This window comes from Schistocerca nitens, chromosome 7 (assembly GCF_023898315.1).
Source record: "Schistocerca nitens isolate TAMUIC-IGC-003100 chromosome 7, iqSchNite1.1, whole genome shotgun sequence".
Classification (NCBI taxonomy): Eukaryota; Metazoa; Arthropoda; class Insecta; order Orthoptera; family Acrididae; genus Schistocerca; species Schistocerca nitens.
The window spans coordinates 459,400,425-459,427,187 of NC_064620.1; the positions used below are offsets into that span (position 1 = coordinate 459,400,425).

Below are 26,763 nucleotides of genomic sequence, written 5' to 3' on the forward strand. Positions count from 1 at the left end.
ACACCTGACCTCCACACATCTCACTACCGCCAATAACAAACATGGAAAACACATTATAAGATTCTGTACATTGCATGATAAATCTCAAGAAACAAACAGTGAAGTACTTCATATCTCACCTCATCTTTTACCGATACTTTAACAACCACTTTATCTGTTGTCAAAATAGTTCTTAGAACCTGAAAATATGTTTGTACATCTTCTGCTAAACATCTGACACTTTCTTCTGTATCCTCATGTTGATCCTTTAGTTTCTTGAGCCGCCACATCAATTCGAAAAAGCATATTTTCGCAAGCAGAACCAATACCTTCAAATCAGATACATAAAATTATCTCCTAACATATTAATTAAGCTAAAAAATAAAGATACAACAAACATGAGGAACAACACAATTTTAAACAAAAAAAGAAAGAAAAAAATAATAATACCAATGTTAGGAAAACATTGTGTGATTTTTGCAACGTCGTTTTTAAGTGAGAAAAGCAAAGAAAAGCTCCATGTTCTGGCCCAGATAGGCCAATCAGGTCCAAATGACAACGTGTCATCCTCTGCCAAGAGGGTCATTTGGATCCAGTGTGGCAGGACATGAGGTCGGTACACCACTCTCCCAGTTGTTGTGGGCTTTCGTGACCTTGGAACCTCTATTTCTCAGTCAAGAAGTTCCCCAACTGGCCTCATGAGGCTGAGTGCACCCTGTTCCAGTCCTCCCATTAAGGAAAAATCCTTGAATGTACTGAGAATTAACCCTGGGTCCTCCACATAGCAGCTAGACATGTTGAACACTGAGCTGAAGAGGTAGACCATTTTTAAGTGCATAGCTTCAATTTTTTCCTCATTAACTTGCTTTCCACAATTCTTTGTTTTCAATAGTATTAGTACTGATAATGCTGTAGTTCTCAGCTACAGTCGTGGCTCAGCCAGCACATAAGCTTATGTAAGTCTTTACTTTGCGATCTATCATTCAGTACCTTCATATGAAACCTTGTTTTCTTATTAAAACTGAATTTCAAAATTTAAATTTTCACAATATTACAGACAGAACAGGGTTTGTCTTCCAGCTGCAAAAATAGAAACAATTGTAACAAAACTCAAACGCAAAAAATTTTTAAAGGCAACTTAAAATTCAAGCTTCCATTATTCTTAAATGCCCTTCTTCATGAGAAAGATAAGGCTATTATGCAACAGAAATGGGACAGGGAACAATCCAGGTTGGATAAGATCAACAGACAGGGAAGGATAAATTGGACAGTGTGCCATCATGTCCAGAATTTGGAAGCACTTGTGTTGGTTGAAGGTACCCATATCCCTGCTTTTATTTCCATATTATGTTGAATGAGGGAATACCTGATGTTGCTGATAACATTGAAATACCTGACAGAGCAAATGTGTGAACTCTTACATCACCTTTCCCTCAAGTGTGAGTGTTTTCAGCATGGGTCCTGGATGTGGGAAAGAGTTTACTGGCATCACAGGATATAATAGGAACATAACAACGATTAGCTGAATCATCATCAACAATATTGGCTGAGAGGGTATTATCTTAGTAAAACATATTTAAAGAGGAAAGGAAGGAACAACAATTTTAAAGTGAACTCAGAATGATGGCTCATTAAGTAAGACTAAAATTTCTTCATTGGGGATTTTATTATACTGTGTGTACCTGCATGACATCCAAACATTAGCCTCCAGAAATTCTGTATAATAGCTTAAATACCATAGTATATCGGCCGTAGGCCGACCACATATGCTGCCAGTATGATGTCTTCGCTTTTGGGGTATACCTACCTGTGGACTACAGGAATCTCATCTCTGGAGACTATTTACTAATATCACAAAATCATTGCACGTTATGGATGCAATACTGTATACAAACAGTGTGCTGATACAATGTCTGTTATAGGTGCTCATATGATCTCGCCAGTGGATATTCAGAGTATAAGACACGTGATGCAGTTAGCCAGTAGCAACATCACTGTTAAGTATTGTGAATACACAAACAGGAAAAGCTAATGGTTTAAATTAATATACATAGTGTAGCTACAGGAAAAGCTAAGCTTTCACATATAATACTGGTCCTTTTTTTACATGTGTTATACTTTAAGATACATCATACAAATATGCCAGTAAAATTTTAAACACTGACATAAATGTCTGGTCCATTCTTCTACGTGGCTGATCCTTAAATTGATAAGTTTCAAATGAGAGTCAAACGCTCTGTGATTTAAGAAATTCATCACACATTCTCACACCTGACATAATCCACTTTGCGTAAAAGGAAATTTACCTTTGAAAGTAACACTTTTCAAACCATCATTCGCAACACTTTCCTGCAACCTGTTAGAAACAGGTTTGTTTTACCAGTTGCCAGAGAGCACCAGAGAACAGTTGTTACTACTTGTATGTAGCTACAATGATGTAGGAAGCCCATATGTTCAAACATATATAGCATTAAGACGTCTTACATTACTTCATAAAAGAAACAGGACATTAGAATGCTCCAACAGCATTGAAATTTCATAAACCACACTAAAATGCATAAATTGGCTAAAAGTGCACATTCATATGTCTATATTCGCAATGAAGTAGGCTCCAACATGATATTAAGCTTTTCATTGTGGTTTCTGGGGTGCAAATTTTCTTGAAGTAGCAGCACTGTATTATTTCATTGGTTCTTTATTATGTCATAAAGCCATATGTGCCAGAAGAAGAAAACGTATGCTTGAAATTCAGCGAACAGTTGAAACTAGCCAATAGCGTGGAAGGAAACACTTCATTTCAAGTAAACTGACTGCCTCTGCGGAAAAGATAAATAAAAGCCAAATTTCTTCACAAAACTGACAAAAAGACTGGAACTGCCAAAAACATGGAAATCAAACAAAATCAGAAAACTGAAGCCAATAACATATTTCAGCCTTCTGTAATTATGCAATTTAATTCACTTGATAGCTCCCGGCCACAGAAATCTGTTTTGTTTTCACTTAACGTGAGAGCTGTAAACGAAGAGGAGACACTACGCAAGAGCAGTGCTGTGGCAACACTGCACTCTATTGGCCATCGAGATCCATTTGTTCCAGCAGGCATTCAACCTCTGTGTGGCCAGATACCAGATCCCTCCACTCCGAAACTAGTGCATATGGACAGAAATGCCCTGGATGGTGGCACAGAAGGTGAAACGAAGATAAGGGCAAAGGTGCTGTCGGGCCTACTGTAGGCCATACGGAGGAAGTGCAGTCGGTAGTGACCATCAGAACACTGTTGGAGATGGGCATTCCAGGGGGAACCATTGATCCACAGCAGGCCACAGGAGAGGGCTGGGGTGAAACATGATATCGCAGTAGGTTGTGGCACACCGGCACCAGAAGGTGACGGAAGAAGAAATGGAGGGGATACTTGGGTCTGTGGCTTAAGCTGGTCATGGTAACAGCACTCGAGTCCCTTCTGTGTTTGGACCGACGTAACTCGTCGCCCATGGGAGTTGCTGGTGTCCAAACCGCAGCATTCCCATAGGATTGTGCCCGCAACCCCAGGCCAGAGGTGTAAGGTCCAGAGGGACATGAGGTTCTGATGGCAAGGGTGAGCAGATGAAACAACGTCCAAGGCTGGTGACCATGGAGAAGCTCCGCTGGGCTATGATTGTTAATCAGTGTGGTGCGGTAAGTGCTCAAAAACAAAGCAAGGGCTGCCATAGTGGCAGCCTTCTTCATCTGTTGCTTAAATGTCCGGGCCAGATGTTCAGCTTCACCAATGGAGGAATGGTGGAAAGGAGAGCTACAAATGTGTTTAATGCTTTGCAGCACAGAAGTCCTCAAAGGCAGAGGCTCTGAATTGTGGGCCATTGTCAGAGACCAATGTGTGAGGCAACCCTTCGATGGCCAAAACTTGGGCTAGGAAAGTAAAGATGGCCTCGATCATGGTGGCTGCCATGTGGACAACACAGGGGTACTTCGAATAAGATTCTGCAATGAGCAACCAATAGAACCTAAGAATGGGCCTGCAAAATCGAGATGGACGTGGTCCCATGGGAGGTGAGAAGTAGGCCAGGGGGCAAAGAATTGAGGGGCAGGCACGTGCTGCACATCTGCAAAATCAATATTCGACAATGCAATTCTGCCAGAATAACTACTCAATGTTCATCCATCTCGAATGCTATCCACAACCAAGAGGGGATGAGAATGTTGTTTACAAGGACGGAGCTCTGTCGTTAAATGATGAGTGAGATAATGGGATTACATAGTGTAGGATCCATTGCAGGCTGGAGTCTCGGCATGTTGCAGCGGCAACACACTTGGCCATGAGCATTGATGCTTGCCTTGAAATCCCCACAAAAGTGAAGAGACCAATTCGGTTTCTGGATGATGACTAGAGGCGTGGCACATGTGCTAGATTTGCAGGTTCAACAACCCCAGCTGCCTGCAGCTGATTGAGTTCCTACTTCACAGTTAGGCGCGAGGCCACCACAATCAACCTGGGACAGTAAAAACCAGCTGTGGCATCTAGCCGAAGGATTATGTGTGCCTGAAACCCTGAAACACACCGCAAATCTGGTTGAAACAGAGACAAAAACTCCATGCAGAGGTCTTCCAGTTCCTGGAAAGGGGTTGCAGTGGAAACCACCCGACTTCATTTGGGATGAAAATCCAAACCCCATGAATGGATCGAGACCAAACATGTTGGTAGCTGACAGATTGTCAATGACAAAGAGTGTCAAAAGCCAGGTAACATATTTGTAAGTTGCTGCAATCGAGCACTGCCCACAAAGAGGAATTGCCCTGTAACCATAAGTCACCAAACTGTGCGAAGGTGGTGACAATTTAGGTATCCCAGTTGACTTGAGTCACCTGATTGATCACAGAAATGGTGGCTCCAGTGTCCACCTGAAAACAGATGTTCTGGTGATAAACGCAAAGTATGAAAAACAGTTTCTGTGTGAATGGATTGGTCTCGGGGACTACTGTCTGCAGTCTGTGTAGCATGTCCTGGTGTTGTTGCAGCACTGGGTGGGGCCGGGTCATGAGAATGCAACATATTGAGCAGAGATGCCTCTCCTTGCCACAGTGTGCAAAGGAACCCCAGCGATCTGGGCAACCTGCTCGAAAGTGAGTGGAAAACCACTGCGAGCATGAAGGGAGCAGCCCCTGTAGCCATTGTTGAGAGGCGACTGGAGGCTCAGAAGTCATATAGACACCAGACAAAGACGAATCACAATTTTGCTGCAGCCTGGCAGTCATCCTACAATGATGGCACTGGGACGGCACATGTAGTGGCGCATGAACTACTGCCACTTGCAGCATTGCAATTCTGAACGAATGAGCAATGCGCAAGATGTCCCTTGATGACAAATTATCCAGTTTCAAAGCTGCCGTGCAAACCTCCGGATCAGACACAGGTTGAACCACCACATCATGAATCAAGGAAATGAATGTAGGAAGCCTTACACCTTCACTAGTGCAACTAAAATCACATTTTCGGCTATGTCCATGTAAGTCAGTGACTCCCAAGCTGTGTGACTGTCCCAGTTGTTTATGGTATTGAGGAAATTCTAGCCTGGAGGCAACCACATGGTATCACTGCCAATAATAATTAGTCAGCAGAATGCAGATCTTCTGAAACAGGACAATGAGGTCAGAAAGAGGCGCAAATTTTCGGAGGAGAAAAAGTGTGTCTGGCAATGCCCACAACAGAAAGAGCAATCGCTGCAATGAAACATCTGCGACTTGAAACACCACAAAATGTTGCTTCAGTTGATGCAAATATGTGTCCCAGTTATCCACAGTGTCACTGAAAGAAGGATACAATCGAGGAAGGAATGCGGTGTTGAGTGCAGGACGCGCCAGTCCCTGGGGCGCAGCAACCTCCTGCACATGAACTTGTCCACTAAGAACTGAAGCACCTTTTGCAAGAAGTCCATCTGTATCTGCTGCTGGTGCATCAGCTGTTGCTGTTGCTCGAGCAGTCTAACCAATCCAGTTTCCATGGTATGAAATAATTTCCTTTTTCCTTGTCGCCAATTGCTATATCCACAAGTCACAGGATACTGGTGCACAAGTCAGCCAAAAGGCAAGAAACGATGATGGCGCAAGGCGGGAAGACCGCCTGGGGTTGGGACTCAAACCCACACCAGAGTCGAGCAACAAGACAGATGAACATCTGATTTGACACAACAAGAGCAAGGTAATATAGTATATAGCGAAATGCGATGGACCTTTCACGCAATGCTGTCAACAGATCAGTACAACCACAATCCAATACAAGACCAAAGAGAAAAACCAAAATCAAAGGGAAGTCGTTGGTGAGTCTGCAGCTTGTAGGGTTGCCTTTGTCACCCTTTTTATAGACAGGAACCACCCTGAATAATTTCAGCTTCTCTGGAAAGTATTGCTTTGATATAAATACATTTATTTTTGTATTAAGTCAATGAATAAACAATAAAGTCAATGATTTTTTTTTAGCAATTGTGAGACATGTCATAAATATCAATACTATCTGATGACCCGAAGTTCCTTATTATTTTTAATTCAGTACTAGCCATAATCATAGAGAAGATGAGAATATTACTGTTGGGCGTACCACGACAATTTTTTTTCTAAGAGTTCTGATTTACTTTTATTGGGCTTACTGATGCTATGGCTTACTTGTTCCACAGATTTAATAAAATAATTATTTATCTCTTGTGGAGAGATATTGATTTTGACCTTAGGTGATTTTTGGCCACACTGTTTATGACAGTCCAAGAAGCTCTGCACTTATTAATAGAACTTTCAACGCACTGGGTATTGTGTGACGTTTTGCTTCAATGACTGCTTTTTATAATTGTTTCCCCATCCTACGTTTAAGGATTTCGCATTTTAGGACTTGGTATTATTGTGCATGTCTAACAGCATCATTAAATGATCTTTCATATAGGATAGCATTAGAAATTTCCTTTTTTGATACCTTCTTTTTACATCTTCTGTCTGTTGCTTTACATCTTCCAATGAGAATACTATCATTAAATATTTGCAGAAATGAGTTTAAAAAAACATTCAAAAATTATCTTAGCTGTCTCATTATTAGATAGACAATGATTACCATTTCGCTGGCAAAACAAATCTCTATCTACAAGGGATTTCCTGAACTTGATTTTACAATTCCTCGTTGGCCTACTGATCACCATTTTTGAGTTGGCTAAGGCACCACTAAGACTGATTGAGCTGATTTTATTAGCATATATAAAGGACGTCGATTTGTTCAAATAATGGCATAAATTTATCATGGAATAGGTTACATTTTATGTCAGCATTTGGTTGATTATAAGTTTCATCCCAGATCGTCCCTTGTAAACTTAACATTTGTTCTGGAATCATCAATAATTCCAACTGATTTCTACTGAAGAGTATCAATACTGTAATGCACAATCTTATTTTCCTGACAGCAAACATTATCTAAATTGGTCCTAAAACACCATCTCAATTGGTCCTACTGCCTTGATCCAGCCACGTTGGAAAGTTAATTACTAAGATCAAAACTGTAGCATCCAAATAAGGATTCCATGTCATTTGTCCTTGCAGACGGCACAGTCATAAACCCTATTTCCTCATAAACAGTTCAATATTACCCAGTGGGGGTCGGTATACAATTAGGATTAGAAGTGAACTATTTTTCAGCATTAATTCAGAAGCACACACTTCTATGTACTGATAACTACAAAATCGATTTGTCTTATAGCGGAGGTGCTGAGTTGCAGACAGGAACAACAAAAAGACACGCGCGTGCAACCCCCCCCCCCCCACACACACGAGACTGCAGTCTCATGCAATGGGGAACCACACTGTGAGCAGCAGTGCCTGCCAGCGCATGATGGGAGTGGCGACTCGGTAGGGGCAAAGAGGAGGCTGTGTTCACTAATCCTTCTATCTGTTTTGATGCTTGTTATTAACTCAGGATTAATTGTTATTAAGAGGTCAAGTGTGTTTTCACAACTGTTTACTGTTTGTGTGGGCTCATGAACTAACTGCTCAAAATAATTTTCCAAGAATGGGTTTAGCACAATTTCGGATGATGTTCTATGTGTACCTCCGGAATTAAATGCATTTTCACCTTCATATTGAGGGTAAATTAAAGTCACCATCAAATATAATTGTATGAGTCGGGATCGTGTTTGAAATAAATCTCAATGTAAAGGATGAGCCAGACAATAAGGGATTTTACTTTATTATATGAGCCTCAAACCGGTAACTTCATTTTTCCATTACGGCCAAGCCACGGCCGGCAGTGTTAGCTGCCTGTAAATTCTTTCGTCCCACGGTCTAGTAACAGGAAGTCAGCACCGAGGAAGGGCACCTTGATCACGCGCCACTCTCATGTGCTTACGAGGTAACGCCGCCCCAGGCGTCGCTTAGCAGGCAACGCTCTGGGAAGTTCCATGCCGCCCGCACGGTTTGCTCGGTCCTGACCAATCAGGGTGGAGGAAGCCGCGTGGTGCGTCAAATATACCCGACCGCACGTCGCCGGGCCCCATCTCTTGTATTCTTGCTCACGCGCGAGTCGGATGCGCTCCCTGTAGCAGTGAACATCTCCCGCTTCTCCCGGTGCTGCGGCACTGTGGACTTAGTTTTGGCAGACAACAACTTTCGGTAGCTTCGCGAACAATGTTCGCCAAATTGTAAGCTCTGGCTCACCCACACCTCCCTAGGCCTATGTAACCCCCTTTCAACATGCTTTAGCCAATAAATGGCCTTTCTCTAAAAATTTGCCTATTATTCCACAACGCCCACCGCCTGCCCATACCCGCCATCCTGTACAACTGGTGTCAGAAGTGGGATTGCGTTCCCGTAGTGACTTTGTCGCTACACTAAATTTTTCCCGGCAAAACGCCGTACACTTCGCGCATGGAATGCGCCAACCAGCCGCCACGTTTGCTGCACGTGGGCCATGGCTGCGCCAGTGAACACGCACAGGGCGCGCGCGCTGCAGCGAGGCAGCCCACGCTAGTCAGCCACGTGAGCCGGACGCCGCCGCACTGCCCGCTGCCTGAGTTCGAGGGGCCTGCGCTGCGGGCGCGACCGGCCAGGCCGCCGTCATCCGCCGCCGCGCCAACCTCCGCCGCCGCGCCGCTGTCACCGACGCGCCAGGGGCTGCCGCCATCGCCGACCGGCCGAGCCAGCGCCGTCCGCCGCCAACACATTTGCCGCCGCCCGAGGGTCCGGACGCCGCCACCACCCGCCGCAGCCACTGCACCACGCCGTCGCCGCCACCAGTGCGTCGCACTGCCTCCATCGCCATGTAAGTCGCCGCGATGCTTTCAGCAATAGCTTCGACGATCTTCCGCCGCTAGATTGAGAATCTTTGTGGCCGTCCTTTTTTTGTAACAATTATTACTTTCTTTTGGTCACTAGCGTCCCATACATTTGTAAACATGCTGATAGGGACACGAGTGACGGAACGGGATAGCCCCGCAGAGGCACCTGCCTCGCAAGACCCACTCAAGGCCATAAATGCGCAAATGCGCCAGTTATTCGCACAAAATCAGGAGCTACTTGAGCAAAACCGCGTCTTGAAACAGACGCTGGAAGCTAGTGCGCGAACTTCCATACCTGTGGCTAGCTCCACCCCTGTAACAAATGCTCAAACAGACGCAACTAACACTAATTCTGTCTCTAATACAAACGCCACAATTTCTGCTAACATGGCGACTGTAAGCAATTTTCCTGCGGCTGATTTCATCCCCACGTTTTCTAGGAAGTCCCACGAAAATGTGGCTATGTTCTTACAAAATATTCGTGATGTGGGTCGCACGTGTGCCTGGCCGGTTGATCTATTGGTCAATGTAGCCAGACTGAAGTTGACAGGGGAAGCCCGAATGTTTATAGAAACGGTGGACGAATTGCGTGACACGCACGATTTTGAAGTATTGGCCCGCGGATTGACTACGCGTTATTCCGATACCAGAGGTACCGCATATTACAGAGATCAATTATCAACCCTTAGGCGGAAGCCTAATGAGGATTTTGATGCCTTTGCAGATCGCATACGAGCAGTATCTTGTCGTACCTATAAGCTAGGTGAAAATGCCAGTGAAAACAGAATTTTGCGCTCAGAAGCAGAAGCGCGTGCAATTGATGCATTTGTTCGCGGTATTGACCCCCGCATCGGAGGAGAAGTCAAAGCAGCCTCCCCCACTTCTCTGTTTGAAGCTGTTCGTTTGGCAATGCTACGCGAAGAGGTGTTGCGTTTTTGCGCTGCCGCCCCACGCCCATCGGACCCAGTACCGGTCCCAGCAGAAGAAGTATTCTGTCAGTGTTGTGGGAAGCCCAACCATACGGCAATGCGCTGTCGCGCGCCGTATTGCACCATTTGCCAGACAGTAGGTCATCCTAATAATGTTTGCCACACAAAGTCACCAATTTCAAATCAGATGCGCGGCCACCGCCGCAACGTGGGGTCGAATCAGGGAAACGCTTGGGGGGCAGGTTCCGCCACCCACCCGCACCCCCGACAAAAATAATACGCCCGGTTAGGACCGAAAAATGTAAAGAGGTGGTACACGTTAGTCTAGTTGGCATACTTGGGAACAAATCAGTTAGAAGTTTAGTTGATACTGGTGCTGAAGTTAGTGTATTGTTTGTGGAGAAAAATGATCGAAGGGTGTTACAGCCACCCCGGTACTATATCAGTGGCCTTGGAGAGGAAGTAATTGTCCCTGCAGGTTCGTGTGTAGTGAATCTGCAAATCGACGAGCGTAAATACAGTCAGAGGATGGAAGTAGTAAGGCTAAAGAAGGGTAAATTTGACATCATACTAGGGAATGACTTCCTGCACCGTTATCAGGGGATAGTGGATTATCGAGCGCGAACTGTGCAGTTCGGCGAAGCAATTCACCGATATGGCAGTGCGCACCCCCATCAGACGCGAGGGAGCTGCGAAAGGCGCCGTTCACAGTCTCCCATAAAACCGCAGATGTGGGCGATAAAAACCACTGACCCTGTGAGGATAAAAGGCGGAAGTGGAAAGATTCTCTGGATAGATGTCAAAAATCAAGAACACCCCCCAAGACAGACATTCTGGTTGACCCGCTGACCCACAATGATGTTTTAGATCATCAGTCAGTACATATAAAGAGAAGTATCTGCCGACCGGAGAGGAGACAGAAGGGTTTTGCGATACCAGTAAGTATAGATAATTTTGGTGTAGAAGATGTTGTGATACCGAAGGGTACTATTGTTGCCAGTGGTCAGGAAATTTTTGAGGAAATAAGAGGAACTGAGAAGCAGCGAGATAAAGATGAGAAAGGAAGGAGAGGAAAGAAATGTTCAGTTAGAGAAGTGCGATATGTCGCGTCGACGTTAAAGAGTCAGTTATCAGAGAAGTTAGGCTATTTAAACAGTGAGGAGAAAAGGATGTTGCAGCCAGTATTAGAGGAATTTTCGTGGTTATTTGAAGAGAGGCAGTTTCTACCGGCTACGGATTTGGGTCAGCACGAAATCCCGACCGGAGAAGCTCGGCCTAGTACGCCAGTAGTTCCACCTAAAAAAGCAAGAAAGAAGGTAATACAACAGCCTAGACAGCAACGTAGATATGCTCTAAGGGCAAACCCCTATGATTTGCGTTCCAGTAAGTAGGTCTGAAATGGTATGCAAACAGTTGGAAAAGTCCTGCATGCAGCAAGAGAATCAATTGACGGTACTATACCTTTAATTAATTTGTGCATGTTAGTTATAAGTAGACATAAGAATTGGCAACCATTGGTAACTGGTAATAGAATTTATGATGTCACATGCTAATGGAAGTGATTGAAGTTATGTAATCATTTTGTCATTTAACGTCTCCAGTAATGTTATCGTAGCAGTCGAGAATTAAAAACACAATCATTCTTAAATCATGGAATTAAGGGGAAAGTTGTCCTTGACAACAGAACACTTAGAGAAAGAATCAGTTAATCTAGAATATATCAAAGGGATTCACATTTCACCTGTTAATTTAGTGAATAGTGCACGAACACAGCTACTAAAGCTTTACCATAAAAACATGATAGTAACACGCCTTCGTAATTGCCAGTAGATCAGTGACTAAATGCTGCCGTCTACCTGTCCTTTGAAATACGCCCTATTACATGTATGTTTTGCTAAATGATCACACAACGATAATAACAAGAATAAATACGTCCAAGTTAAACAACAAATAGGCTACTCTAAAGTAAAAGGAGTCTTCCTCAAGTGCTCTTTTATTGTTTTCATGATGCGATGTGAACAGACAACAAGGTAAGTTTTCTTGGTACCACGTATTTCTGTATATTAAATGCCCCGGAAGGAGTCGCGTAAATACCGCCGCTGTTTTCTACAGCTGTTCACATAAGACGAGTCCCGCCCCTCCCTGTCAGCTGGCGACGCGGCCCCCTTCCCTTCCCTCTCACCGGCCTGCAGAGAGAGAGCAGCCATTACAGTTCCCACTTCCCCACCCACCGCCTCTGTCTTTGGCACGTGCAGCATCTGCACCTTTCCCCTCGCCCCTCCACCCCATCCACCCTTCGCCCTGCATGCCACGTGCGTCAGCCACGCTACACCTTCGTACATTCGTACGTTGCAGTTTAAACAGCAAACCTGAAGTGATAGTTATAGAAATAAACTCGCCAGCTTAATATTGCCCTACAGATTTTATTAGTCTAATCTAAGGACGGGAATCTATTTGTGTTGTCTCTCCGAGTTTTCAGTAAGGAGCAAAATCGTAAAAGAGAACTTTTTCCTGGTACGCATTGTCTAAACCATCAGGATTATCAAACGTTGGAATTACAGATCGATCTCCGGCTTTGTTGTATCACCACCACGGTTAATAAACGGATCTATATGGTGTCAAGGAAGCCGGCACTTGCCGCTATATCCGTCCTGCAAACGACCGCTGTGTGGGAAACGCGTTAGCCAAGGAGTTGGGTATGGAATGCCATCGCAAAATACAGTTTATCTAGAAGCCTAACACCTGCCATTTACCTAAATTTTAGAAGAACAGAGTGTTTAAGTAAAATAATTGGAACCCGATAGTTTTGTGACCTCTAGCGATTTAAGTTATTAGAGTCCCTTAGAAAAGAACATCCTCCATGCATAACTGTCGTGAACAACATAAGATAACTCTGGAAGGAAATTTTGTGACTGTACCGAGAGATAAACTCCATGCGTAGCAAGAGGACGGACCCAGCGTGAACGCCAGTTATGCCGCCAAGCCAGTGAAACCGGACGCAGCCGTACTGTCAGCTGTGCTGTCAGCAACTTACAATCTCACGAGCGCGACGCGTGTCGCACCTTAGCAACTCAAGCTGCACTGAATCTCAACACAGAAATTCTTAACCATTATATAACGAACCCTATGAATAACTTTATGCACATTTTCAATAGTCAGGAACTTACTTTGCTCCTACACACTTTTTATATGACAAATGAACTCTAATTTTATTAAAAACCAAAGCACCGACAGGTAAGTCATATCGACGTCTTCGAGATGCAACCAGCTTCGTCGAGCCGCCAATATTGATTATATGGAAGCAGGTAAGTGAGAGAATTAACAAAAGGAACAACAATCATATCCTTGAACGATTGACTGGGTGACTGATAATCACAAATATTTGCAAAAACAAATCAACACAGCAAACAGCATATCACATGTTTAATAATTATTGGTCTGTTTATTGAAGGAGACATAAAACCAATTTTCATCAGAATCTTGTTAAAGGAAGTATTAACGTGACATCACACTATTCCACAGCATTACACACAACATTGCCATTACTTAATGACAGTTTTCTTGTGGGTAGAAGTACCAAAGATCAGTTGGTATGGAGATGCAAACGAGAGCATAAAGGAATACCAAGGGATACGTACACTCATTTTGCTACAAAATGTAACTGGAGGATAAGGAAGTTTTGTTTGAAAGAAATAATATTTTAAACTTTTGCTTTTGTTGCGGTTTTGCCATGTCTTGTATGACTATGACAAGTTGCCAATTACTTATGTCTAATTACTTGTGTCCAATTACTTAAGTCCGTGTATTATCTTATTGTCATTCATTTTGACTGTTTTATTGCTACCTATTTAGATAATTTTGCTTAAGTTTTGCCAGCACCAGTAATTTAGTATTTGTATCAACCTAGTGTTTCCATGTGTCACTGTGTTACTATATTGATGAGGATAATCATTTTGTAGGATTTCAAGTATGCTAGAGTAAGTTCCCGAGTACTGCCAATTATTTGTTTATTAATAATAATGTCTTAGGTGATAAATTGTTTTGGAAGAGTAATTTAGGATGTAACCATGCTTTATTTTGATTTGTATTTGAATGTTTATCTGGAGGGACATACCACATGCCTACCCCCGTGATAGATAATGTAAACAGAGCGAATCACACCCCCAGAACGAGCAAGTTTTAGCTATATACCTAGTCTGTTGGATGAACAAGAGAACCACACCCGCGTGGGCACGTACCTGACGTGACGCGGTTGGCACCCGCGCGGTCCCTCAGCTGTCTGTGTCGTTTCTTCACTTTTCCGTTTCGCGACATAGTCTGTTCTACCCACTTTCATCTTTCAATTATCAACAGAACAACACATGAAGAGTCATGCACAACCCGCGAGGGCACGTACCTGACGTGACGCGGTTGGCACCCGCGCGGTCCCTCAGCCGTCTGTGTTGTTTCTTCACTTTTCCGTTTCGCGACATAGTCTGTTCTACCCACTTTCATCTTTCAATTATCAACAGAACAACACATGAAGAGTCATGCACCACCCGCAAGGGCACGTACCTTACGTGACGCGGCTGGCACCCGCGCGGTCGCTTAGCTGTCTGTGTCGTTTCTTCTCTTTTCCGTTTCGCGACATAGTCCAACCTACCCACTTTCATCTTTCCTCTCTCAACACAACACATGAAGAGTTATGCACAACCCGCGAGGGCACGTACCTTACGTGACGCGGTTGGCACCCGCGCGGAACCTTAGCTGTCTGTGTCGTTTCTTCACTTTTCCGTTTCGCGACATAGTCTGTTCTACCCACTTTCATCTTTCAATTATCAACAGAACAACACATGAAGAGTCATGCACAACCCGCGAGGGCACGTACCTGACGTGACGCGGTTGGCACCCGCGCGGTCCCTCAGCCGTCTGTGTCGTTTCATCACTTTTCCGTTTCGCGACATAGTCTGTTCTACCCACTTTCATCTTTCAATTATCAACAGAACAACACATGAAGAGTCATGCACCACCCGCAAGGTCACGTACCTTACGTGACGCGGCTGGCACCCGCGCGGTCGCTTAGCTGTCTGTGTCGTTTCTTCTCTTTTCCGTTTCGCGACATAGTCCAACCTACCCACTTTCATCTTTCCTCTCTCAACACAACACATGAAGAGTTATGCACAACCCGCGAGGGCACGTACCTTACGTGACGTGGTTGGCTCCCGCGCGGACCCTTAGCTGTCTGTGTCGTTTCTTCACTTTTCCGTTTCGCGACATAGTTCATCCTACCCACTTTCATCTGTCAACTTTCAACAGACACAGAACTATTCAGCCCAGACTTTGATCTTCCATGTCGAAGAAGAGTTCACGAGAACAGTGTTCCGTGCTCTCTGACGACAGCTGATCAGGCACCATCAGACGCGAACCGCGTCTAGCCCGCAGCTAAGCACCAGTAAGCGGAAATCTCTGTTCAAACCTTGAGCCTTCTTTGACACTGTTTCCCGTTGTATTTTCCGAAGGAATACCGACTACTGAAGTAGTAGCATTTAACTGTATCACGTGTCCCAGGACACTGCGAGAAAACCAATGATAGACAGAGTTTTAAGCAACCAGCGGGGCCCAATATGGCCAGCACTACGGAGTTATAGAGACGGCGAGTTTAGTCGCAAAATGTTGAGAGGAAAAAGACGGCGAATTTCGTCGCAAAGTAAAGTTAGTCGCAAGATGTTGAGAGGATGAAGACGGCGAATTTGGTCACAAAGGAAAGTTAGTCGCAAGATGTTGAGAGGATAAAGACGGCGAATTTTGTCGCACAGTAAAGTGTTTTTTTATGTGAGAGAAGTCGAGTTTGTAGAAGAAGTATGAAGTAGCTATCTTGGAGTCGCAGCATTGTCATGTACACAGTTAAGTAGGCGATAACGTCATGTCAACGATGCGCCGCGCACTATACCTTCATGAAGGAAAAGTCCTTCACAAATTACGCTCAAATTAGTCTTTTCTAATTCAATTCCTTACACTTTCTTTTTCCATTCTGGAAATCTCTAGGCTCTCGTCGAGTTTTCTCTCCCCTCGTTAGCTACAACGTTGACATCCTACGACACAATCTACGCCCCACCTGCACCAAACTGATGTCACTTTTCCTTGTTAGTCTCACTTAATGGTGTTCAGCAAATATATTGAGTGACGAGAAAATTCTTCTCAAAATGTGAATGTTATTACACTTGGATGGTTAGCCCAAGGAGACAGTTAACTTTTCTTTTTTTAGTTATTGATACGGTATTTGCAACAATTTGATATGATGCTTGTGTGCTTCATTTCTATATTTATGTATGTTAATGTAATTTTAAACAGAACCCACTGTAACAACTCATCTAGCTTTATGTCACGTGTAATCCCACTTCTGCTTTGCTGGTCATCGTTGGGGGGGGGGGACCCACATGTCGATGAGGTACATCTATTCCACTTTGTGACATTAATGTTCGTCACTTTGAAGCACATAAATACGCTCATCTGGTGCAGGAGCCCAAGAACATGTGGAGAGAGTGTAAAGTACAGACAGCGCAGTGGACAGCGGAGGTAGGCTTCATCGCTGCGCCGCGCACGTGCGCACTTCGCTTCTCAGCTGCTGCGTGCAGCTCTGATGCGGCACTGCCTTTTGAAGTTATCTGCCGCACACCTTTCTGACGTAGCGCGAGATTGGCCTTGCAGTCAGCTGCTACTCTGACGTAGCCTCCCCGCAGATCTTCAGCAAACGGTTCCTGTTGGAACACCATTAATAACCTTTCATGCCACTATGGCTTACTCAATTACTATTCGCGCCCCTTTAATTATGTTTTTTTATACCTGAAAGCCATTTCATGATTCCTCTGTCAGCTAACTTGCCAGCTTTATCTAATAAATCAAATGATCACCTATCGTCAATTGATGACTTGCTAAAACATGAAAAAGGACAAATTTCTTACGTTCGCCTGTTGGCACACTTGAATGAATGACAAACAGCCACAAACTAAACCAAAAAAAAAGAGAAAACAAAAACCTATCAGGCATGTGCCCTCCCTTAGTTTTAAGAGTGAAACTAAGATATCAATTAATGTGGAAAAACTAGTGTAGTGTAGTGAATTGTTCCCTTAGTGATAACTCCCTTTTCAACTGTGTTTTGAAACATGTGGACCTCCCCTCATACACCCCCCCCCCCCCCCCCCCCCGCGCTGAGTTCCAGTGCACGGACCTGACCACGACCACGCCTCCTTCCCACCGGCAGCCTGCGCGCTGCCCGCTGAGGAGACAACACACCACGCCGCCTCGTGCCACTCGCCCTCGCCGTGACTCATCAGTGGTGACATGTTCATATTTTCAACTTATTCCAACAAAAGAAAAAAAAGAGACATTTTTACCTCATCTTAGCAACATTAACACTTATCATGTTTACCTAACTCACACTGTATGTTTTGTTCTAATTTTGTGATGATTTTATGATGTTTTGATATTTTATGATGTTTTGATGTTTTATGATGATTCTTGTATACACAAATATTGTTGATGTAAGTCCCCTTGCGACCCTTAGGAGGTCTTTAGAGTCTCTACACCCTCCCATAGGTTCAGACCCCTGCTGTCTTCCGTGAGGGCCATTCTTAATTAAGTAATGTTTACTTTGTTTTACAAGCTACATTTGTTTACATTCAAATAATAATTACATTGAGCGAATTCACGTATGTTCTCCGCTCCCACAGAAGGGGGAGGAATGTAAAGGATGAGCCAGACAATAAGGGATTTTACTTTATTATATGAGCCTCAAACCGGTAACTTCATTTTTCCATTACGGCCAAGCCACGGCCGGCAGTGTTAGCTGCCTGTAAATTCTTTCGTCCCACGGTCTAGTAACAGGAAGTCAGCACCGAGGAAGGGCACCTTGATCACGCGCCACTCTCATGTGCTTACGAGGTAACGCCGCCCCAGGCGTCGCTTAGCAGGCAACGCTCTGGGAAGTTCCATGCCGCCCGCACGGTTTGCTCAGTCCTGACCAATCAGGGTGGAGGAAGCCGCGTGGTGCGTCGAATATACCCGACCGCACGTCGCCGGGCCCCCTCTCTTGTATTCTTGCTCACGCGCGAGTCGGATGCGCTCCCTGTAGCAGTGAACATCTCCCGCTTCTCCCGGTGCTGCGGCACTGTGGACTTAGTTTTGGCAGACAACAACTTTCGGTAGCTTCGCGAACAATGTTCGCCAAATTGTAAGCTCTGGCTCACCCTCACCTCCCTAGGCCTATGTAACCCCCTTTCAACATGCTTTAGCCAATAAATGGCCTTTCTCTAAAAATTTGCCTATTATTCCACAACGCCCACCGCCTGCCCATACCCGCCATCCTGTACATCAAGTTTTCTTTGAACCCTTCAGCAACTGTATCATCTGAATTGGGAGGTCGGTAAAAGGATCCAATTATTATTTTATTCCAGTTGCCAACAATGACCTCTGGCCTTACTGACTCACAGGAACTATCTACCTCAATTTCGCGAGAAGATAAACAACGTCTAACAGCAACAAACACGCCACCGCCAACTGCATTTAGGTTCTTCGTAAAAATTACAGCTGAACTTACCTCCGGCTTTAGCCAGCTTTCAGTGCCTATGACAATCTGAGCATCAGTGCTTTCTATTAGTGCTTGGAGCTCTGGTACTTTCCCAACACAGTTACAACAATTTACCGCTGTTATACCGATTGTTCCTGAATCTATGTTCTTCCTGTGTTCGGCCTGCACCCTTTGTGACTGAAGCCCTTTCTGTGTTTTCTGAGACCCTCTAACCTAAAAAACCACCAAGTCCATGCCACACAGCCCCTGCTACCAGTGTAGCCGCCTCCTGCCTGTAGTGGACTCTTGACCTATTCAGCAAAACCTGAAACCCAACTACCCTATGGCGCAACTCAAGGAATCTGCAGCCTTCACAGTTGCAGAACTGTTTGAGTCTCTGATTCAGACCCCCCATTCGGCAACCAGTCCTGTCGATGTTGTTGCAAATGGTCAGCTCTGCTTTCATCTTGCAAACAAAACTGGCAGCCTTTACTACTTCTGTTAGCCGCTCAAAACCAGAGAGAGTCTCTTCCGATCCAAAGTGACACACATCATTGGAACTGATGTGAGCCACCACCCGTAGTTGGCTGCACCTTGTGCCCTACATGGCATCCAGAAGGACCTGTTCCATGTCTGGAATGATTCCACCCAGTATGCACATGGGGTGCACATTGGATTTCTTCCCCTTCTCGGCAGCCATGTCCCTAAGGGGCCCCATAACGTGCCTAACATTGGAGCTTCCAACTATCAGTAATCCCACCCTCTGTGATTGCCCAGATCTTGCCAGTTGAGACCTTTCCTCTGAAATAGGACAGGCGACGGAATCTGGCTGAGTGACAGTGCCAGCCACAGACAGCACCTGGAACCTGTTTGTCAGACTATCCAGGGAGGCCTCACGTGTGGTCCCCTGGGAAGTCTTTCACCACCTGCTATGCCCCAGGGCGACCTCCCACTTGACCCAGGGTAAGGGGTCAACCTCAGTGTGAGCAGTAACTGGGCTGGCCACCGGTGAGGACCAGTTGGAGGACTCTGACATGCTGGACGTCCATTGGATCCCCATGGCTGGCCCAAAACAGTGGTGCCCATCCACTGCAGCTTCAAGCTGTGTAACTGAAGCCATCACAGCCTGGAGCTGAGGCAAAGTGTCACCAACTTGGCTTTCATCCGCATACAACAATCACTGTCCCTATCCATACTAAAGACCGTGGAAAATTTAACTACCCAGGTAAATAGACTATTGACTCGCGTTGTGGAACTCTACTGTAGACACTGACAAAAAAGCAGGAACTGTGTGTAATAAATTAGATTAATATGCAGAGATTCAAAAACCTGACTATCGAGGCACTCAGGTGAAACTACATAATTCGCCCCTGATGAGGAACTTCTAACATGTCACAAAATCAGTTTACTTTCCAACACAAATGAAAACACAAGAACTGTGGCTATTAGATATTAAATTAACATGCAGGAACTCAAGAACTAAACTATCAAAGCACACAAATGAAATTAAACAATTCGCTCCTGGTTAGGAACTCATAAAAGTCACAAAATCGGTTACTTCCCTGTTGCTGTGGTTGTCTCGGCCGGTCACTTATTCTGATGAAATAAGCTAACCTTACATTTCTGTGCATTCTTAATCTCTTTGTGATGCTCCTGTGTTGTTATAACTTCATTAAAAAAACTCTTTGGCATCAGTAACCATACAGATCTTGCTTTGTGTGATGGTCCCCCCCTCCCTTCCTTTTTCTGCAAGAAGTTCAGCCAATATATCCTTGCCTCTGTTATTTATGTGTAGGCTGTGTCTTGTGTACATATGTTCCAGCATAAACTCAAGCACTGGCAAGCCAGTCGGTAATGTTAGAGCAGAGGGGACGCTGTGAAGAAGACATCAGCCAATTGCATGCTAACTGACCCCTCTCCTGGACGACAATGCGATGGTAGTGTCCTCTACATGAAGAGAACATAAGCGCCGAGATGATTGGCCATAGCCCAGTTCTACGAGTTCTACAGAAGCGTCAAGACCAGTGACCTGGATAGAAGCATCCACTGCATTACTTCACTTGTATTGGAATCGTTATACTGAAGGACACTGACTACATTATGTGTCGCCCATTGCTTGCAAACATCTACGTATTTCTCACAGTTAAGAACTGTCATTGATTCATTTTGTAATAAAACTCTTTAATGCGATTTTCTTGAATTGTTGTCTAGCAATCCGAGGACCAGGTTTCCTAGACACCCCATCTTTGACAACTAGGCAGGATACAATGTCCATCTTCAAATTGTAGCACACGCACTGCGCTCATTTGCAACTGCATTTCAGTCAGCAGCAGCTGGTCAACTATGTGCACATGACTCACAGCAGTGTTAACCCAGGGCTGGTCATGCAGCTGTACGGCCTCCATGAAACTCAAAATTGTATTTGTACTTGCTACTACTACTTGATCCAGGTAACCCCTACTGCTGTAATTTCTGTCTTCAGCTTTGCTTTTCCCTGCTACACCTACCATTATAACCTGATCCTCTTTCTCAAAATATTTCCACTAATTCCCTATGTATCTATCTGCATTTCCGTAGTTGGAAATATTATTTTAAATGATTCTCTTCCAAGCAGCAGTATGGGAAGGATTTCTATGTACTTCAACAGAGTTACCACTAAAACAGAGATAAAGTAATCATGTTTTTTAGTTACTTTAGTTACTTTGAAATTAGAATAGATTGAAAAATCAGCCAACCAATTGTAAATAAAGGTTTATTATCCCTTGACCATAGTTTCAATATTTGTATAAATATCTTCTCCAGATGTATTAGCCCTAAAAATGTATAAACCAGTTACAAAATAATTTTTTTTACAAACATAATAAAATATTAATAGAAAAATATTGGTGAAGTAAACGTACTCACTTTTTACACCACATGATGCCACAATAGATTAGATGAAGCAGAGTGGCTCTTGTCATAAACGAACATATATCGTACTTCAGAAAGACTACTCATTAATAAATGCAGCCTCTACAGGTGTCAACAATATAAATGTAATAGGCATCATGAGATGTAGTATTTGCATAAGTTACATGTACCTTATGTCAGAGAGTAAGGCCAACTACTACCAATATACAGACTCAGGCAACTAGGAAAAATTGGGCTACAGAGGGTGCTAAATACACACACGTAGAACTGCGTCTTGGTTGTGTTGAACAACAGTGTTTTATAATAAAGTAAGTATGAAAACTCCTCTACAATTATTAATACATTTGCTGAGGGAGTAATAGTATTGTACATGAATGGGAAAGCAGTGGGCGCTATATCAAGCACATAAGCATTGCGTCTTGCTGGTGTTAAGTAGCATAATTTTATATCAAGATAACATGACAATTTCTTACTGAAGGCCACTAATGAATACTACAATTTTAGAGGTTTACATTAAATATAAAATCTGTAATACATTTATGTAGCACAGTGATACTGCACCTAGCTTAAGTGTGCAGAAAGTAACAGGTAACAAAGCTTACTTCTGTTACCAAAAAGATATTTTTACAAATATCAAAACCTTGGCCTAGGGATAATAAACCTTTATTTGCAACTAGTTGGCTGATTTTGCAATCTATTCTGAATCATACAGTTGCTGTCTTGCAGTCATGTTTAAGATTTTGAAACACATGCCTGCCCAGGTATCAAAGGCTATCACCATATATATGGACATTAATTTTAAAATTTTAAAAACAGGTATGGCCACTGATTTTAATAAGCAATGTGAAGAGCTGAACCTGATGCCATACTATGTGAAAGCTTTCATTAATGTTAAGCAGTGTGAGAAAAATAAAGAAGAAATTAATGCAAGTTTTAGCTGACAGAAGAGTGGAGAGGTACAAAAAGAAAGGTAAGTTGAATACAGAAGCTTATCAGTTATATCTTGTTTTAACTAAAGCTTTTAAAGAAAATATTAATTTTCAAATTGATATTATGTGGTATGGTATCAACAATTCGTTGTACAATTGTAAATGTGAAATTGAAGCTAGACATGAAAAGAAATTGTCAAAACTTAAGAACACTACACAAATAAATTATCATAAAGTTATAGTGAATAACAGAACACAACATCAGTTTTTTGAAAGAGTATTAAATAAATCTCAAATTAACTTTTTGGAGGAAGAACGCCCGATTAAAAAACTAAAAAAAAAGAAAAGGCTTAAAATAAAATGTAGCCCCTATGCTTAGCGACTCTACTGTAATAGATTATCTTATGGTTAACCTTAAAACTGGTCTAGACAGTGCTAAAGTAGATAAGGTCCAACAAGTTAGGATAGGTCATGACTGTAACAACACCATAGAAAAGAAATGGCAGTTATGAGTAGCATTTGCACTAAAGAAACGAAAGTGATTAATAATATTAATCGTAAATTGGAAAATAATGAAAGTTTAATAACTAAAGTCGATAAAGGCAACACAGCGGTCATTGCCTAAAAAATGAGTATGTGGACAAAACGTTAAAATTTTTTGAGGAAAATGACATCACCGAAATTAGCACAGATCCCACCGTTAACCCGCAAAAAGAAATTCCGAATTGCTTAAACAATACTGAAAACTTGTTCAGGAAATTTCAGAAGAAATGTTTAGTGAACATGAATCCAATGCCTCTCATTTTAAGAAGCCAGTTCAAGCTTCACAAGAACCACCATCCGATCTGCCCCATCATAAATAGCATAGGGAGTAGCCACCACAAGTTAGCTAGACATTTACAAAGTACACTCAAGGAATTTTTTACTTTTGACAGTAATTTTTCTGTTGAAAATAGGCAAGATCTGATAGTTAAAATGAAAGTGCTCAAATACACCCCTAACACTGCTTTGACATTACAAGCCTGTACACGAACGTCCCGATTGAGGTGGCACTTGAAATCATTGAAAAGAAATTATTACTGCATAAAAAGTTAACTGAGAGGCAAATTGCAGAACTGATGAGTTTGTTAAAGGTAGTGCTCAAGTACAATTAGTTTGCTTTTAACAGTAAATTGTATGTTCAATCCTTTGGCCTTGCAATGGGCAGTCCCTTAGCTGGCGCCCTCGCTGACATTTTCATTAACTCCTTTGAAGATGGCTTTTTCAAAACCAGATCAGAATCAGTGAGTGAAATACAGTTTTATGTGCAGTATGCTGATGACCTAATTTTTATCTGGAATCCTTGCTGACATTTTCATTAACTCCTTTGAATATGGCTTTTTCAAAACCAAGTCAGAATTAGTGAGTAAAATACAGTTTTATGTGTGGTATGTAGACAACCTAATTATGGCATTTGATGGAACTGACCAAGAATTAGATTTGTTATTTAAAACCTTCAACGGCTTCTACAAAAGAATTTAATTCACAAAAGAAATTCAAAATGAGAATGGTGACCTAAATTTCCTTGATCTGAAATTATGCATACAGGATGGCATCGTCACTTTCGATACCCATTGTAAGACAATGTACTCTGATAATATTATTCCATCAGATTCTTCCCACTCTCAGGCTCATGAAGTTATGGTTTTCCATTCAGCAGTAAATTGTGCTTTAACATCACCACTTTCCCCACAAGATTTTCAGAAAGAAATTAATTTGATTAAAATTATTGCTAGCAATAATGGTTACAAACAAGATTTAGTCAGTCAAATACTCAGCAAAAAAGAAGGACAAATAAAAAATTTTCAACACTAGGTGACAAAATAAAGAGTAATGAAGAAGGAGATGGCAAGTTTATTTAAATGTCATTTAAGGTAATGTCTCCTCCAGGATTAACCATCTTCTGACTAGAAAATACGGCTGTAAAGTTACTTTCTCTATGAACAACAGTCTGAAGAAAAATTTAGTACACACATTAAAAACTGAACAAGATCCTTTCACTAATTCAGACATCTACAAAATCTTCTGTAAAGATTGCCATAGCTATTACAAAGGACATTCAAAAAGTTTTGCACAGTCATCTCTAATTTTTTTATTTTGCTCTGGAGGAGAATGATTTTTTTTTAACATACTTGGAATATTTAGCTGTAAGTTGGTATATGAAAGTATTTCCTTTTATTCACAGGTGAGCCATAATGGACCGTGAAGTAGATAATAATAATAATAATGTCTTGTGGCTAGGGCCTGCCGTCGGGTAGACCGTTCATCTGGTGCAGGTCTTTCGAGTTGATGCCACTTCGGCGACCTGCGCGTCGACATGAAGTAGATGTCAGGTTGTGACAAGGGTCGGTGATGGAGTTCCTCTTCAAGACTGGCGATGACTCTACCACATTGATTCACAGGAAGTTCCTCCCTGTTTATGGATCGCAGCAGTATCCAGCGGTAGTTGCAGAGGTTTATAGATGATTATTTCTCTCTACTGGACAATCCATGATGTGGTAGACCATCGACGGCAGTGAGTGATGTGAATAAAGAGACCATTGATCAAATCATCCAAAATGACAGATATGTGATGACACAAAATCTTGCTGAAATGACTCTCTTGTCATTGGGTAGTGTGGTACCACTGGTACAGTCACTAGGGTACAGAAAAATCTGTGCACATTGGGTGCCTAGATTATTGACAAGAGAAATGAAAGCGATGAGGAAGAATGTGTGTGAGGGTCTCATGAAGACCTTTACTGAACAGTGGAAACAGTGTTTTGACGGCATCATTACCCAGGATGAAACATGGTTGTTTTTGTCTGATCCTGAGAGCAAAACCCAATCCATGGAGTAGTGTCATCCGAGTTCCCCTCGGAAGAAGAAACCAAGACTTTCACAAATAGCAGGCCGAAAGGTGATGGCCTTCTTCTTCTGGGATCAATGAGGCGTCATTTTAACCCTTTCACTGTGCATTTACTCTCAGCGGTTCCCGCCCTGTGGGCGTTATTTTCACCCGGTGCGTATATATACGACTGTAGCAGTCTACCGTTATTATTAAGATAAAAATGAGACGCAGAATCCAGTATTGTTGGTGTAAATCGTTTCCTTTTTTTAAATCTTTGTTCAGAAAGTCTTATTTTGTTCAAAAAAGATACTTTATTAGGAGAAAAAAATACAAAACATATTACATTAGTAATACTTCAAAGTGTAATATCTCTCGAAACAAAAATTCAAACATAAAGGCACATTACATTTTACACAAATGTATCTTGTGTCACTTCGTTTATCATGTTTTGCACATACAATACAACCTTCTCTGGGTGGCCTTCTTCTTTGAAGTTCCTGGGATTAGCGAGATAAAGTGGCGCTCGGTTAGGCGTAAGGGATTGTCACCATCAGCCGATCTCCTTCCACGACGTCCCTCTGTTTGCGGTTGGTGGTGAATCTCTAGGATCTCCTTGATAAGTTTCTGTTGAAAATCAGATACTGAAATATTTCGTCCCATTTGATTTTTATATAATGCATGCGCATTGAGCAGAGACTCATCCACCTAATGAAAAAATACTTTTTTATACCATTTTACAGTTTTTCGTTCACATTCTACTAAACTTAGCATCATGTCGCTCCTGTCGACGGCCCCCATATTTTCAGTGTAGCTTACGATGCAAGCTGGTTTCGTTTTTGGTTCATTCGTGGGTCTGTCAATTTTGTCAGTCGCTGTAATTTCGCTTGTATGAAGAGTTGAAAACCTCCTCACTTCCCGCTTGTCCTGCCACTTCAGAGCAAGAAGTTTATCTGTTGACATAAACTCGATCTCGCCTTTTCTAAGTTTTTTTGATAAAGCAGGCATGCCTTTGCGGTTCGTTCTCACAGTTCCACAGGCATTAGTCACTCTGTCATGCAAATAAGAAAATAATGTTGGGCTAGTGTACCAACTGTCAACATATAATGTGCGACCTTTACCAAGGTAACGTTCAAGTAAAGTGAGAACACTGCTTCCAGGTATTCCTACATTTACACCAATGTCAGTTTCTTTTTTTACGTCTGTTGCTGCACCCACATAAATAATAAAGTCAAGAATATAACCAGTTTCACAATCACATAACACAAAAAATTTTACACCAAATCTGTGGCATTTGGAAGGAATG

At 42.8% G+C, this 26,763-nt stretch overlaps 1 protein-coding gene across 1 annotated transcript in view; it reads right to left on the reverse strand.

Annotated features, from left to right (window-relative positions):
• The window catches only part of LOC126195688 (cohesin subunit SA-2-like), a 357,264-nt gene that overhangs the window by 156,055 nt on the left and 174,446 nt on the right, over window positions 1-26,763 (reverse strand). The window contains exon 10 of the mRNA XM_049934316.1: window positions 120-308. Coding sequence (XP_049790273.1) covers window positions 120-308 — 189 coding nt within the window. The remainder of the gene's footprint in view (window positions 1-119; window positions 309-26,763) is intronic.